Genomic DNA, 16726 nt, shown 5'->3' on the forward strand with positions numbered 1-16726 from the left:
CAAATTATTCACCAAAATGCAGGGCACCATCAGTTCTGGATACGGTTTGAGCATTTTTTCAATCTGGATGACTGAGGTCATCTACGAGCATAATGCTGTCACCTATCGGAATTTTTTCAAACTAATTTTCCGGAGAATATCATCTGGAATACAATGTTTCTAATTATTTGTAAATTATTCAATTTTATACTATGAATTGATTTTTTTGACATTCAGACAGATGGCAAGGACTGACGCAAACACGAATTTTGGGCGAAAAACGTATAAAAATAGAATAATTAGTGATTTTTCATCTGAATGATGTGGCCGCCATCTTGGAATTTAAGCGCGGCAAGTCAGTTCATAATTTTTTCATTATTCTTTCTAATTTTTTTAATAAAAATATTCACTATATACAAAAAATTGTTGTTTACGTCAGTCCGGCATTAATTCCTCTGTAATCTGGTACTTAATTTTATAGAAATAATAGTAAATTGGCGGAGAAATTAGAAATATCCCGATCCCATGTATTTGGATAGGGGGAATCAGTCGCCTCTCTGACTTCAGCCCAGCCTTAAACCAGAGAAGAGAGACCAGCATAGAAGTCCAATGCTGTGTTAAAAATCCGGACGAAGTTTCGGTCAACATGTCGGTAATCTCAGGTCACAACATGAAAGTTTCTGTGAACCCATCGAGCGATGGCGCTGCAATGGTTTATTTCAGCCACGCCCCTTAATCTAAGAGAGAAAAGAGATAAGATTTGTGTTCACTTTTACTCACATTACGAACCTGAAAGAGACGCGTTGAAGGAATTATTTTAAGAGTTCCTTGAGAATAAGTGTTAAAAGTGCAATTTGTGACTTTGTACGCGAGAAGTAGTGAATACAACACTACCAATTCAGTTTGGGCTGTTATTTGCCTATTGTTTTTCTGTATAACGTGCAATTTTAATCCTTGTTTAGTGCTTCTGTGTTTACCCTTTCCCCCCCGGCCCCGGCGGCTCGAACGTCCATCCCAAGATGGCCGACGAGCAGCAGGAGAACGTAGGAGAGTACGATGTTCATTCTAATGCGAGAGATCTGTCTGAAAACCGAAGAGATTTTGAAGGCGTTAACAATGTAGAGTTATATGAATTTGTTGATCCTCAATTGCATGAAAATGCTTATTCCTTAAATGATGTTGAAGCTATGCTGATCGATACAGCGATCACTCTTGAAAAAACAAATATTCCAGTTGATAAAAAGCTTTTACCCGTTTCTCACAATGTTAGCTCTCATGTAAATGATAACCGTACTCTTTCAGCCAAGAGGCAGTTTGATTCTCTTCCAGTTGATAACTCTGTCACGTCTAATTCTAAGCGTCATGCTTCTAGCTCTCCAATAAACAACACTCCTATTCATAATCATCCTAACCTCTCTAATTCGAATAACAATAATGCCCAACAATCTCAGGTTGCAGCCACTACATCAATTCTATCCAAGTACAGTGAATCTAATCCAGGTCCTTTCGAAGTTCTTATTCAACCCATGGCTGAGAGCACTCCTAGAGATAGTAATATTAAAAAATCCAACCTCAATCCATTATCTGTCAGCAGGGAAATCCACCGTCTCCTTCAAACTTTGAACAAGCAAGATGACTTAAAGAAAGTCACTAAAGTGGGTCCAAATGTATCTCTCATTTTCAAAAATGGAAACACCGCAAATTTAATAGCTAGTCATCCATCCCTAGTAAAATTAAAACTCAAAGCTATTATACCATCTTACAGGCTAGTCAAAAAGGGCCTTGTCCGAGGGATAAGCAATGATATTCCAATTGAAGAGATTAAAAAATATTTAATTTCAAATACGAATATTCTGGAGATAACCAGACTGGACAGGACTATCAGAAATAATGAGTACCTTCACACACACTTCTAATCACATTCGAAGGACAACACAAACCCCTCTATGTCTCACTGTATCTAATGAGGTATGAAGTAAACCCATATGTAACACAAGTTAAGTTATGTTATAATTGTTTTAGATATGGTCATAGTCAACAAAATTGCCGAAGTAAAAGCAGGTGTGAATATTGCAGTTCAGATGAACATAAGGTGGAAAACTGTGAAAAGAAGAAGAAAGAGGAACCTTCTAGGTGTGCTAATTGTAAGCAAGAACATACGGCCAGATCCAGAGATTGTCCAGAGTATTTACTCCAACGAGAAATTCATAAACTAGTAGCAGAAAATAATATTTCTTATTTAGAAGCAAGAAGACAACTCCGACCTCGAGGACAAGTAAATATACGAGTAGATGAGCAACCAGATTTTCGATTCTCAGATTTTCCACAGTTGGGTGATGTCGACCTCCAGGATTCTCCTAATGCTGTGGATTTTCTCCCCCCTCGACGGACAGCCTCCTATTCGCAGGCAACTAAATCCCGATCGCTCAGGCAGAGTTTACCAAACTTGAAGGTCAATCAAGCCATTAGGCAGAAAGCCCAATTTAATCACCATCCTAAGGTGAATAATTCACATGGTTCCCCTTCCTCGCTCCCTCCTGCATCTCTTAGCTCTCAATTGCCTGCTCTTACAACACCTTCAACAGTGGTTTCATCAACTCAAACCAATGGAAATGCTTATAAACAGATGCATTCCAGTGGTCGTTCACAGCCTTTACAAGCTGCTCACTCTGTCTCTTTAAATGACTTCTTATCTCAAATTTCACAAATTTTACTAGTTATATCACAACACCTATCTCCGTTCCTCTCTGCTATGGGGGTCAATATGCCGATTGATGAACTCTTAAACTCTTGTCAGCAGCTGAAGCAAATGTATCCTTAATTTTTGTTACATTATACAGATTGAACTATCATTACTTTATCATAATGAAGATATATTGTGTACATACATATTTTCAACCTTAGTCATAGAATAACCTTGCACTATTATTAAAACTGGATATAATAAAAAAAGTTAAAAAATACTAAATATAATACTATTATGGATAAAATTTTACAATTAAGAATACTGCAGTGGAATTGTCACAGCATCAAAGACAAAAAAGATCTTTTATTGATGGCAAGTGACTATGACATTATCATGTTATCTGAAACCTGGTTAACTCCTCAACAATCCTTCCAATTGAAGGGTTACTCCATAGTAAGAGAAGACCGTGTCGGTAGAGTTGGTGGAGGTTTGGCCATTGCGTTAAGCCCTCATCTTACTTATAAACGTGTCGATCAATCCTTTTCAGCCCCGGATGGACTTGATGTTCTAGCTATTTCCATTGACACACAACAGGGAGAGTTACTTGTGGCAAATGTCTACAAGTCACCAGGAACCACCATCAGAGCCACTCAATGGCAAAAATTATTCAGCTTATCGTCTAGCTACTGGGCTTGTTACATAGGTGGCGACTTCAACAGTCATCATCCAGATTGGGGATGTGTAAGTGCCTGCTCCAGTGGTAACTCACTGGTGGAAGCTCTTCAAGCAACTGATCTTATCCTAATGAATGATGGTTCACCAACTCGAATAACTAGGCCAAACCAGAACGTCTCTGCTATAGATCTATCTATTATTTCTACACGACTGTATGCGACCAGCCTATGGAGTGTGGTGCCTGATGCCATGGGTAGTGACCATTACCCACTTAACATAGAGATTGGTGTAATATTATCCAAACTATCTTTCTCTTCACACAAAGTTAATCTTAGGCATGTAAATTGGGAAGTATTTTACAATCTGCTGGACAAGTACGTCACTCTTTTACCCTCACCTGGTGATGACGAAGTGTCTTCTCATCCTCTGGAATTTTTAATTTCACTGCTCAAAGACGCTATTAAGGCCTCAGACAAACGATCTGATGAGACTCAGGACGTTCACTCCTGGAATCCATCTCGTACCAAACCACGTAGGTCTGCGCCTCCAGCTCCATGGTGGAATGCAGACTGTGCGGACGCAGTATTCAGAAGAAAGCAATGTTACAAGAACTACCGTAGGAATCCATCGTGGGACAATTTCATTGAAATGAAAAGGCAGGAAGCTGTTACACGTAGAACATTAAAATCTGCAAAACGTCAAGCTTGGAAGGAATTTTGCGAATCCATAAACAGGACCACACCTCTAGCCGCAGTCTGGAACAAAATTAAAGTCTTCAAAAACAGAAGATTTTCAAATTTATCAAGCAACTCTAATGGCAACTTAGAACAAATAGCTCTTCAAAGAAATTTCATAGATAATATGTATCCTAGCTTTCCCACCGGTCAGCAGGTAACTCCACAGTTTCCTGATAATATGACATACAGTGAACTTCCTGGAAAAGTTGAAACAATTCTCAATGCTGATTTTAATATTAATGAGTACAATACGGCCTCGATGGATTGAATTTTAGTTTCATCAAAAAGCTTCCCCTAGATTACCATCAGTGCTTGCTTAACATCTTCAACTACATCTTTCAATCTCATAAATTTCCCTCATCCTGGAATGACTTCTTAATATTCCTGCTGCCCAAACAGGAAAAAGGAAAATATCGACCAATCTGCTTAGCTTCCTGTTTCTTAAAATTGATGGAGCGACTTGTAATCAATAGGATAGGCTGGTGGCTAGAACACTGCCTGCTTTTACCACAATCTCAATATGGGTTTCGGAGGAAAAGATCCACTGCAGATAATTTAGCTATTCTGTCAACAATTATCTACTCAGGCTTTGCAAATAAAGAGTATGTCTTGGCTACTTTCTTGGACATCAAATCGGCATTTGACAATGTTGATCCTATCATTTTAATCAAAATTCTAGCCTCTCTGGGTTGCCCTGAAAAGTATTGTTATTTCTTTTATAACTTGCTGGCCTTCAGAAGACTCTTCTTCGTGGTTGGGGGCAAGTTAACAGAACCACGCATCGTTAACAAAGGTTCCGGGCAAGGTTTGGTTTCCAGTCCAACCTTGTACGATGTATATGTAGCACAAATTGAAAGGTTGATACATCCTGAGTGTACTATTCTACAATTTGCCGACGACATTTGTCTAGTCTGTAGGAACACAGACTATAATACAGCACTAAACTGTCTACAAGCCTCTGTCGATAAAATAAGTACATTCTTAACAGAAGCAAAGATGTCTCTATCTGCACATAAATCTAGATTTGTTATATTTACAAAATTGAGAATGCCTGTTCAGACTGATCCTATTATAATTGATGGTGATTTAGTGTCATCATCAGACACTGTAACATTCTTGGGGATAACCCTGGATAATAAAATGAAATTTAATGCTCACACAATAAATCTCTTTGGAAAATGCTCCAAGCTTTTATCAATTATAAGAGTTTTGAGAACAACCTGGTGGGGTGCTCATCCTAGTACACTTCTCACCATTTATAAAAGATTAATCCGAAGTGTTATTGAATATGGGTCTCATATTTATTCTCCTAAAGACCAATCTCTTTGGATTAAGTTAGACAGAGTTCAGTACAAAGCTATTCGCCTTTCAATTGGACTTAGACAATCTACGCCAACTAATGCAGTCTTGGCAGAAGCTGGTGAAATGCCTTTAAAGCATCGTTTCAACCTATTAACTACTAGATATCTTCTTAAAACACTCTCCTCTAGTTCCCACCCTCTCCCAGTTCTTTTGGAGCAGCTGGAGGCCACTCTTACAGCTGGAACAGACCCTGATACTGATCTTCATGGAATTAAATCATTTTTTCCTCTGTACTCAGAATTCATAAGGTGCAGGCAATGGAAGGGTAAAATTTATGCATCAGAATCTCCTACTCCATTTGAGTTTGAATACGATATTGTTAGATTTATACCAGATACTAACGTTTCATTTGGACAGGCACTTAAAAAGTCCTCTTCACCTTCAAATGCCTTTTCCCTCGAAAGTAGAAAAATCTTTTCTAATTCTGTTGCTTTCTATACTGATGGTTCCAAGCATGAGAAAGAAAACAGAGCTGGTTTCGCTTACACTTGCCCAGATTTGGACATGCATGAGGTTCATAGGACCCATGGGGAAGCTTCCATATTCTCTCTAGAGCTATATGCTATACTCTTTTGCTTGGAAAAAATAAAGCAACTCAGACTGACTAGTACAATAATTTACTCGGACTTGCTAAGTTCAATCATCGCCATATCTAACTCAAGTAAATTGTTCTCTAATCCGATTATATACCTGATTAAACGGCTGATTTTGACTCTTTCTAAAATGAACTGTCGGGTAACTCTAACATGGATACCAGCTCAGGTGGGTATTCCAGGTAATGAAGAGGCAGATGACCTGGCTAATCTAGGTACAAAATTGTCTACCTTAACCAACCTATTCATTCCATACACTGATATATTTAGAATAAGCGACCAGCAACATGAAGATGCTGCCAACATCTTTCTTAGAAATCAAGGCCTGTTGAAAGGTAAACAATATTTTGACAATTGTTTCAATGGCTTATCAAACCCTTGGTTTGACAGCCTAAATCTTGATAGATACATCATTGCTACATTGTCTAGACTCCGTGCTAATCACTTTGGTTTGAAGGACAGTCTCCACAGGAAGAATATTGTCGCCTCGCCTCTCTGTTCATGTGGTCTGGGAAGGGAGGATGTTGAGCACGTCCTCTGGTACTGTCCTCTTTACTCCTCCCACAGAAAAGTCCTAGTTAATACACTGAATAAACTAAACATCAAATCCCCATGCAATATCACATCCCTCATTGCTAAACCCTCACAGAAGATAGCTTATATCCTAACCAATTTCTTTAGGAAAACAGATCTGCAAATTTAAAATGCCTAGCCCAAAGGAATAAACAATAAACATTTGACTTAAAATCTTTCTTTTAAAAAAAACCGCGCCTTAATAAAAAGGCAAAGGCCGTAAAGCGCCACCTAGGTGCTGGTGCCGTACAAATACATAGAATAGAATAGAACTCACATTACAAGAATTCTAAGCCAGTTTATTTTCAAGCACAAATTTTTAAATAGAAAAGGTCCAGCACTGTTTGCAAGATACATAAAAGCTATAAAACCAGTTTGATATTCTTGTAACAGCTCAGAGGTAACACGCTCGACTACGGAAACGTAGGTTTTGTGGTCAAGCCTATCAATGTTATTTTTTTTTATTTAATTAATTGTAATAATGAATTATTTTAGGACAAATTTCATACGCAATCACACTAAAGGAGTGTGTAATATTTTTTTTAAAGAATATTGGGACCGCTCGAGAGGCCTGGAACTTGGTACCTGAAGAGAGTTTTTTAAAAAATTTTCTTGGGCAATAAAACCCCTATTGTCCCAGCAGCCTTAATCTCACAAACAGTAGGGACTTTTCGAAGTCCTATCTATCACAGTAGATAGAAATGAGACAAATAACAAAATAATCTTTCCTCTGAGTTCCGTAGAGCAAGCCCACCCCACTTAAGACTTTAAATATGATTTTATCTTCTTCTGAAATAAATGGGTCGGTAGCTTAGGGGTTAAATCTCTGTTCGAGAATCTTTTGGTGACTGGTTCGAATCTCAGCAGTTATAATTAATTAATTAAATAATATTCATTTTATTATTTTGTTTTGTAACAATACTAGTGCCCTTTTTTTTATCTGGGTAATGGATAAAAATGCAAATTTTTTTTATCATTTTCTAAGTAATTTTAATAACAACAATGGAAAACTCATAAATATATGACCGAAAGACATGGCGAAATATCTACATAATGCTTGTAAGTAATACCAGAATTTAAAAATATAGTATATATATTTATAAGTTGTTCATTGTTGTTATTAAAATTAAATAAAAAATAATAAGAAAAATTTGGGATTTTCATCCATTTCCCAGAAAAGAAAAAGGGTACTAGTATTGTTACAAAAAAAAAAATGTAATAAATTTTATTTAATTAATAAATAAAAAAAAAGCAACTGGCAAGATTCAAACCAGTCACTAAAAGATTCGTAGACAGAGAATTTACCCCTGAGCTATCATCCTATTTACTAGAATAAAACGTAAAGTAATATTTAAAGTCTTAAGTGGGGTGGGCTTGTTCTACGGAACTCAGAGGAAAGATTATTTTGTTATTTGTCTCATTTCTATCTACTGTGATAGATAGGACTTCGAAAAGTCCGTATTGTTTGTGGGTTTAAGGCTGTTGGGACAATAGCGGTTTTATTGCCCGAGAAAAATTTTTAAAAAACTAAATTTTTTCGCTCCCTACTACCCGAGAACGAAACTAAGCTCCGCCTTTCACTTCAGCTCGGCGAGATGCCGGGTTGGCGTGCCATCTTGCGGTCATTTTTATAAATGTTCACTACATTTCTTAGCTCCCATAAGGACTGAACTTCTATACTGGTCTCTCTTCTCTGACGTAACTCTTGCACTATTATCACAAATTTAGTAAACAAACACCACAACTTAAAATACTTGTACGTTTTTTGCACCAACTGACCCACTTGATCATTCGTCGAAGAAGTTTAAGAAAATAGTAAAATTGAATACGCATGGACCTCAAATGTAAGTATCTAAAGAGTGCATACTTTTAAATAGAAGGAGAATGATTTTTTTGTTAGTTATGGGAGTTGAGGTTAATTTTATTGCTGTATGGAATTTTTCCGAATATAAACAAGACTACGCTCACATGTTCATTTATAGTTATCCGAATAGTAGGCATATGTCGTTGCAAAATTTTGAACCTGAGGCTGGTATTTATTTAACTAGGTATTGTCCATTTTTTCATAATGCGTGAACGAAAATCTTTTTCATTCATTTGTAAGGGTACAAGTTTTTTTTTGTTGGGGAAATTTGATTAAACGTGCTTAGTAAAATTTACCCAGATGGTTTTATAATGATTCATACGCGTAGTTTGTAAACTTTCTTAGACTGGAGGTATATTACGCGTTTAACACAAAGTTAAGGGTAATTTTTCACGAAAAATTTTCTCAGTGTAGTGCTTTCTAACAATTGTAAAACAAATAAAACTTTGTTGAAAAAGTCAATGTGATTGATATTATTCATCAGGAATTCATGTTATTAAATAAAAAATATATCATTAAACATAAATATAACATATTCAAACTCTCGAATTAATTGCTGATTGAAATGTTTATCGCTATCAACTTGGATCTAGGGATTTTAGATAAATGGAAATTACAACTAAAAGGGTAAGTAATCTTGTACATAAAATTTTTTTTTTAAATATAATTTATTAATTACTTTAATTTAATAATAATTAAAATATGATATTTGGTCGATATTAATAGCAGTCTAAATGGTTGCTAAAAAGCAATGGATTATATAATATTTTCATAAACTTAATCTTCGTAATTTTTTTCAATCATAGAATAATATTCATTTTATTAATGATTGTAATTGATTACATATTTTGTGTATACGTTAAGTATACAAATTGATGCCGTTACTATACTTGGCGTATACTTTTTGTTACATAATTGTATTTTTTTTACTGATGATTCAATTGATCTATTTACATAATATTAAAAATATGTAATGATTTATGAATACACTTACTGTATATTTATATGTAGGCAAGAGATCTATCGAACCGGCCGAAGAAATTGGCCTCAAAAAACATAAAAGTCATTATATGAATTTATGTACTTGATGAATTACACTTTTTCAATGATCATTTATACAATTATTTAAAGTTTTAAATAAATTATTTGTTCACTTTATTTTCAATACTTATTTACATTAAAAAATTTAATTTTTTTTGTGTTTAACTTTCTCATTAATGGTGCCCCCAATTTTTAAACGACTTACATGTTTGTATTTTTAGGTCAATTACGATTCATCAGTCTGTACTCTTATACATGTGTATTTAAAACTTTCTTTAATTATTTAAAAAGCTCTTGATAGTATTTTTTATATTTTCACTTTTTTGTAAATATTTTAAAACAAGTTCTATCTATATGTTTTGATAGAAAAAATACATTAAGTAGTATATGTAGTGTACATCTTCCATTAATAGATGAAGTATTTGTGGAATTTTGCAGACATTATTAAAACAGTTTGTTACAAATATTGAATCTTATATTTAATTAGATTAAGCATATTGAATATCTTTGATTGTTTTTTAAATCTCTTTTTTAAGAGAAAATAAATTTTGAATTCATATCTTTGATACTTATTAAATAAATCAATCGTCTAGAATTGTTATCGAATTTATAAATTTTCACAGAGATAAGCCTTAAAAAATTGACTGGCTAATTGATACACAGTTATCTATTTTCACGTGGATATAAACTTTTGTAATTGACAAAAGGGATTTTTCCAATTATAAGTGGCTCAATTTGGCACAGAACAGTAGGCCCATGAGGAGAGAAAACTTTTCTACTTCATAAAAATAGTTTTCTTCATCTTCGAAAAAAAAGAATAAATAAAGTATTGTTGTATATCTGAAATGAACATTTCACCTTAAACCTATCTGATGATACAACAATGCTTATCTATCTTCTTCAGAACATGAAGATTGTAATATTGAAAGTTCTCCAATGAATGAAGTAGAAGTCAGTCTAGCCTTCATCTCAACTTCTAAGCGTACGATTGATCAAGACTAAGAGCTATTTTGTTCCCTTTTTCTACCCAATTACGAAGTCTTCCTCGCAGTTCTTCCAAGCTTTTAGATTTGGCCTTGTTTATTCGTTTATACTTCACATCTTTCGGTTTCGTAACTGATCTATGATTACTCATAACTCTATTATATGTCACCTGAAATAAAAAAAATTAAAATTAGAATAGATCAATTACAAAGATTACCATAATTAAAAAAAAGTAATTGAAAGTAGAAAAAATCATTAATGACAATAATTGTCTCAGAAAGTGCAATAAAGAATTTTTTTAAGTTCGAGTAAAAGTTCTTACTTGAGCTTGTTGACCGGTTTCATCACGAGGCCTTTCACTAGGCGGAGAATCTTCTTGGGTAAGCCTTTCAAAACTGCCATAGATATCATGTAGTTTTCCCTTGCTCGATTTAAGCATTTTTGTTTTTTTCTCTTGACTTTCCGAATTTATTTCCGTTGATTCAGACAGCTCTTGGTTCTCACTATCCTCCTCGACCGAATAAACTGTCTCCAATATTTCAGGACGTCTCAAATACCCATTCGTTCTTCTCATAGAGGAATATTTATTTGAAGGTTCTACGGCGTCAGACACCGAGCGGATCACAGTCACGTCAGTTATATTGGATCGAAATCTAAAAATAGAATATTAAGGGAAAATAAACTTCATGTTTGAAGCTTGCACAAAAATAAAAGTGTTGGTAAAAGCAAAATAATTCTCATTTAAATACCTTGGAGGAGCTGGGTCATCAGAAGTCTCTTCGAGAACAACAGCACTGTCGCTATCGCCAAGACTGTCAAGCCTATCTAAAGCATCACAGGGTGGTGAATCTCTTGTCCCTGAGCTTCTCTCTGCTAGGCGGCACTGAAGCTGTCTTATCACCCTCTGCTGCCTCAGGATAATAGCTTCTCTTTGAGCAAGGCTTGCTTCAATTTCTTTTTGCTTTCTGCACAATCTAGACTCAAAAAGAAGAAGCTGAGATGATAAACTACGCAGTTGTTCAGCTTTTTCTCTTGTCAGTCTTGTAACCATGTCTTCCTGCAATTAAATAAGAAAGATTACTTTTAGAAGCATGTTCATAAACAGCAGTTCATATCAAAGTGTAAAATTAATTTTTGGCTTCATTGAAGTGAATTTTTTCATTTCATTCGAATAAAATAAACTGGGATTTTTTTTATTTTAAGTATTGTTACTGAATAAAAAGTGATAAAAATTAAAACTAATTTTATCATTGATAGCACTGATAGAATTGAAATATAAATATCTTACGTAATAATCTTTTCGGTACTCTATAAATTATGATGCCGAAAATTTTCATAATATTCAAAAATATGAATAGCAAGAAAAAGAAAGGTATAAGACTGATAACCAAATTTATAAGAACAAAAGTAAATGGTTAAATTGATGATAATAAGACTATTCTCTTAGGAACAACGATCTTTGAATACTTGAATTTAATTTTTAATTCATTTATCTTTTATATTAGATTATGAATTAATAGTGTTACTGTAGTTCAATTTCTTGTTAGCTAACGAACATAGATGAATAATTAATTCAATCTTAATAGTTTTAATTATCGAATTATAATTTTGTTTTGTTTGTTAGGTTTTCCTTAGCTACCCTTGGCAAAAATTTTTATAGAATCCACTTTATCTACTCTACCGACTTGGCTATAAGTAGACAGATGTTTGTTAGTTCAAGTTTTTTTTTAATTTTCTACATTTTACGCTTTGAAAATGTTTCTTATGGTAATTCATTATTTCATCAATAATTTGCTGATGAAGAGATTAATATTTGGAATTCCATTAGCTTTTTTTTAGACTTATAATGGATAAGGTATTATCTATATTATTATCTGTCTATTCTATTGATTTCAATGTAACTTTTTGTTAAGAAACATAGCAACTCAATATTTTTTTATTTCACAGTTTTATATTAATTTGTATAAATCTGACATTGATTGAAATTAAATCAAATAAAATTTTAGATAAAAATTTTAATGAGAATTTTTTCAATGATTTTTACATATATTTATTCTTTTAGAAAAATATTGAAGAATGATTACAAAAGTCAAATTAAAATGGAAATGATCATTAAAAAATTAATTAAAAATATTACTCATTCCTACATGAGTGAATGCAATAAATTATTTATTCATGATAAATTCTTTGCGTTCAATAATGGAACAATTGTGATGGCTGAGTTCATTGCTAACTTGCTATCAAATTAACAAGTGATGATGATCTATTTCGATTTATCGATTATCTACAAAGACATTAAACGGCTATACTTTTTGCGACCACTTTACATGATTAATAATAAAATAAATTACTTATTCTACTACTAAACCGCTTTTCCTTTGATGATTGAAAGCTTTACTAAGCTCTTTGTAACTCCTTTAACTGAGTATTTGCCTTTTCTCTACCTCCATAAATTAACTTCTATTAATTGGCGGTTTCAAAAACATAGTTCTGAAGATCATTTAGAAATAATTGACATGATTTAATATTATTCATATTTCATATTAGTTGATAGTACATTTCAAATGCTTCTATTAAATCATTAATTTCTCCTACGTTAATTCTTTCATGTCGAGTCTATAATAATAATAATAACGACGTCTGCATAAGAAGCAATCGCAAAAAATTCTTGAGTGCATAAAGACACGTAAATAATTGTGAAACCACAAGTTTTTATGTAATTGTTTTAAAATAAAATAGAAAAGAGAATTAAGTCTTCTCTTCTCTTGAATAAAGTTCTGATGAAAAAATGTTCGATTCACTTCAAGCGTATTTAAAAAAAAAAAAATACTTTCACGCAAAATATTTTATTCAAAGTCAGGATTTTTATCCTGAGGATAATACTTTATCATATTTGGACAATTTATCTTTCATTTTATTCAGAAATATTATTTATGTCCTTAACTAAAAACTTATTAAAAATATTATAGTTTAATTAAACTTTGTCAATTTAATATTTTTAATCAACCAAAGTAAATGATTTAAATTAATTAAGAATGTTAGTCAATATATTATAATTTAATTATCAAACATTGTTAATAATAAAAATAATAAAAATAATGGATACTAATATTGAATATAATTTATTCTTATAACAATTTCCATGAGTATAGGAATATTGATATCCTTTATTTGTCAATTAATCTATGAATATACTGAACGAATAGATTAATAATAATTATTTATTTTTAATATACTTGACTAATTCTGAACTATTCACACAATCTTATCTGTTGCTCATTGAATAATTTAGTTTCTCGTTCGTCTAGTTTTATAACCAATCAACTCATATCCTCTTGACATTAATATTAAACAACTCTATCAGGAGCAACGATACCTAAAGAGCCTGATCAGTCGATTGTAAAATTTATTTCTGTCTATTCATGCAAATTTTATACATTCTTATAGTCTCCGTCATGGTTTCTCTTATGTCCATTTTACGTATTTCAATCTTACTTAATTGTATTCAATCTTTCATGATACTGTGATGAATCATTCTACTTCCCAATTTGAACAGTAGCTTTTTTGAATCCTTTTAGTAGTATATTCTTGTCTATACATTTAATTTACTGTAGCTTGGATAGCTTATTTTTTCTACACTCTCATCAATTCTTTTCTTTCTGAACCTTCGAAAAGTACTCTACTTGAAGTTCTAGGTTGATAAGAAATAGAATCAGACATAGGATGTGATTACCTGTAGCTTTAAAGTTCTTCGCCAAGCTAGCATCTGGTGCGCCTGCGCCCTTTGCTTTGCTTTTAAAGCTGCGATTACGCTTTTTGCCTCCTCCAATGATGTTATTTCCATTTCCGTGTTTGTCTCGAGTCCTTTTTCAGGCATTTTATTGTGCCCTTCTGACAGTATTGTCAGTGGTGCATTTTCCATTGATGTTTCGTCCAAACTGAAATCAAAAGAAATTTTTTTTATTCATTAATTAAATATTATTCATTAAGATAAATTATTAACAAACAACAAGAATATTTATTCTATTTATTATATTCATGTCAGGTAGACAAAATAATTTTATTTTTTATTATTAATTAATTTCTTACAAATACAGCTTTTATTGTTTGCTGGCTAGAAATTAGGAGATTTTAATAAACCAAACTAAATCGGGATTTACAGCTCGTCTGTTTTAAAACTTTTTATTCCTATAGAAGCTGATTTCAGTTTTACAATGGTTTAGTAAGTATGCATTGTAAAACAAAGTATATATAAATATTAATATATATTGTTATTAACTTTAAATTATTCTATATTTATGTATTTTTCATTGAGAACCGTGTAGGAAGAGATTCATTAAAAGTGAAAAATATTGCAAGTAGATTTACATTAAAATTTTTATAGTTTTTCTCTGTTCTATTTGATTATTAAAATCATTTTTTTTTGTTCATTTAAATGCTAATTTTTTTAAAAATAAATATTAAGTTTTGAATTTATTAACTTGCCGGTGGGAAGTTATAGTAATAGATCCGATTTTGCGAATATCCACGTTTCAAGGTCCCCAGAGTCGAATACAATAGTTTTTGAGTAGACAACTGTGTGTGTATGTACGTTCGAAATTATTTTTCGTCTTGATTACCTCGAGAACAAAAATGATATCGACTTGGGACCAATTACATTCGACGCAAAATGACGCAACTTAGAACTGATTAGAATTTCAATAAAATTTGTCCAGCCATTTTTTGACAAAATCAAAAAACTGAAGAGAAGCTAAATCTTATCATTCTTTCCACTGAGAAGTTAGCAGTGTGGACCTTCCAGATCGCACTCAGACCATTAGAGAGCACTGATAGTTTTAAATTTAAATAAAATGAATCATTTCTCCGAAAGCATTGATATTGATAGGTAAAATTTATTAATATTGAGGCGATAATATGAACCTATTCAGGTACTATCAAGTTAAATAAAGACTATCAAACGATTGCATGTGCCATAAATACTTTCAAGTGATTTTATCAGACGGTAATGTTCCACGTACTCAGATATCTTTGGCCAAGGAATCGAGTGTAAGTTGTAAGGATTCTCCACAACTTTGGCAGCTGTAGCCATAACTTTTAACTCGGTGTGAGAATGCTAGAGTAAGTATCAAGTATCTTACAATTAAAATCATCCTAGACAAAAATACTATTGTCAGTGTCACTAATTCTTTACATTATTACCTCCAACATTTACAAAATTTAGTATATGCATTCTCACAAACTGTATATATTTTACATTGCCATATTTATTTTTTACGACAGTTTTTTTTTTTTATTTCACGGCACTAAAGGTTATGAATTCCTTAAGGAAATTCATTTCTACAAACACATAAGTTGAATCTCGATGACATTTTTAGTTGAATAAAAAATGTATCATAAAATATAATGGAATAATAAACAGCATTTTTATTCTATATTTCATGCGACTTTAGTTTGTAACTTTACAACTTTACAAAATATATACCAAATATGTCGCCTATTATTCGCTCATATTGGATATCATCAGTATGAATATACATATGCTGATAGTAACACATCTAATATGTTGATGACTGATGCATGCCTCGTGAGTTTTTGGTGCCACCCTTCCTGCTTTATAGAAGCATGCAAGTTATGCTGATCGGAATTGTGTTCAGGTGGTAGTCAAATTCAGAGGGCTATATAATTTCCCAATCCCCAAATAGTTATCAACTTGAAGTACAAACTGATTATTACATACCAATATTATTTTACAATTATTATTACCATCATCATTGTTATAATTATTCAAATTTGATTGTGCTTACTAGTCTTACTAATTTAATCGACGTTCAGTAAATATTTGTTTTCTATTCGAAATATAACCAGCTTTTTGCCATTTAGCAGGAAGTTTGTACAGAAAAAAATTGCTCATTTCTGGAACTTCATGAGGGTGTGTAAGCATTCAAACCCTACCTCTAATATTATTCGGACCAGTAATTAGAATAAAGGTGAATTGATTACATCCCACTCCCTTTAATGAAAGAATTCTTTTATATTTGCAGAGCGTAGAAATAACTCTTGTTCAACATTCAGAAAACATACAATTTTGACACAAAAAAATTACAGTAAATGTATATATACTTATTATTATTAGTTGACGTATGTTTTTTTTATCCTTGTAAAATATACCAACTGACAGATGGAAGTGAAAATTTAGAGCGAAATTTTTTTAATATAGCGCCAAAATAAATAT

General features: G+C 32.6%; 2 protein-coding genes across 6 annotated transcripts in view; one reads left to right on the forward strand and one right to left on the reverse strand.

Annotated features, from left to right (window-relative positions):
- Nucleotides 1–8341: 8341 nt before the first annotated feature.
- Nucleotides 8342–16726, forward strand: part of spz4 (Spaetzle domain-containing protein 4) — an 83994-nt gene continuing 75609 nt past the window's right edge. Inside the window, exon 1 of the mRNA XM_035078681.1 lies at nt 8342–8449. The gene's annotated coding sequence lies outside the window, so the exon portion shown is untranslated. The remainder of the gene's footprint in view (nt 8450–16726) is intronic.
- LOC118064223 (uncharacterized) overlaps nt 9165–16726 on the reverse strand; it is a 65036-nt gene continuing 57474 nt past the window's right edge. For 4 of the 5 annotated variants that reach the window (XM_035078688.1, XM_035078686.1, XM_035078685.1 and 1 more), the window contains 4 exons: nt 14228–14432; nt 11244–11551; nt 10817–11147; nt 9165–10663 (listed from right to left, as the gene is read on the reverse strand). In XM_035078688.1, the coding sequence (XP_034934579.1) occupies nt 10487–10663; nt 10817–11147; nt 11244–11551; nt 14228–14416 (1005 nt within the window). In that variant the 5' untranslated portion in view covers nt 14417–14432 and the 3' untranslated portion in view covers nt 9165–10486. The remainder of the gene's footprint in view (nt 10664–10816; nt 11148–11243; nt 11552–14227; nt 14433–16726) is intronic. The other variant, XM_035078687.1, reaches the window with a different exon arrangement.

The sequence above is a fragment of the Chelonus insularis genome, unplaced genomic scaffold (assembly GCF_013357705.1).
Source record: "Chelonus insularis isolate UGA/USDA-ARS -01 unplaced genomic scaffold, ASM1335770v1 contig_16_pilon, whole genome shotgun sequence".
Lineage (NCBI taxonomy): Eukaryota > Metazoa > Arthropoda > Insecta > Hymenoptera > Braconidae > Chelonus > Chelonus insularis.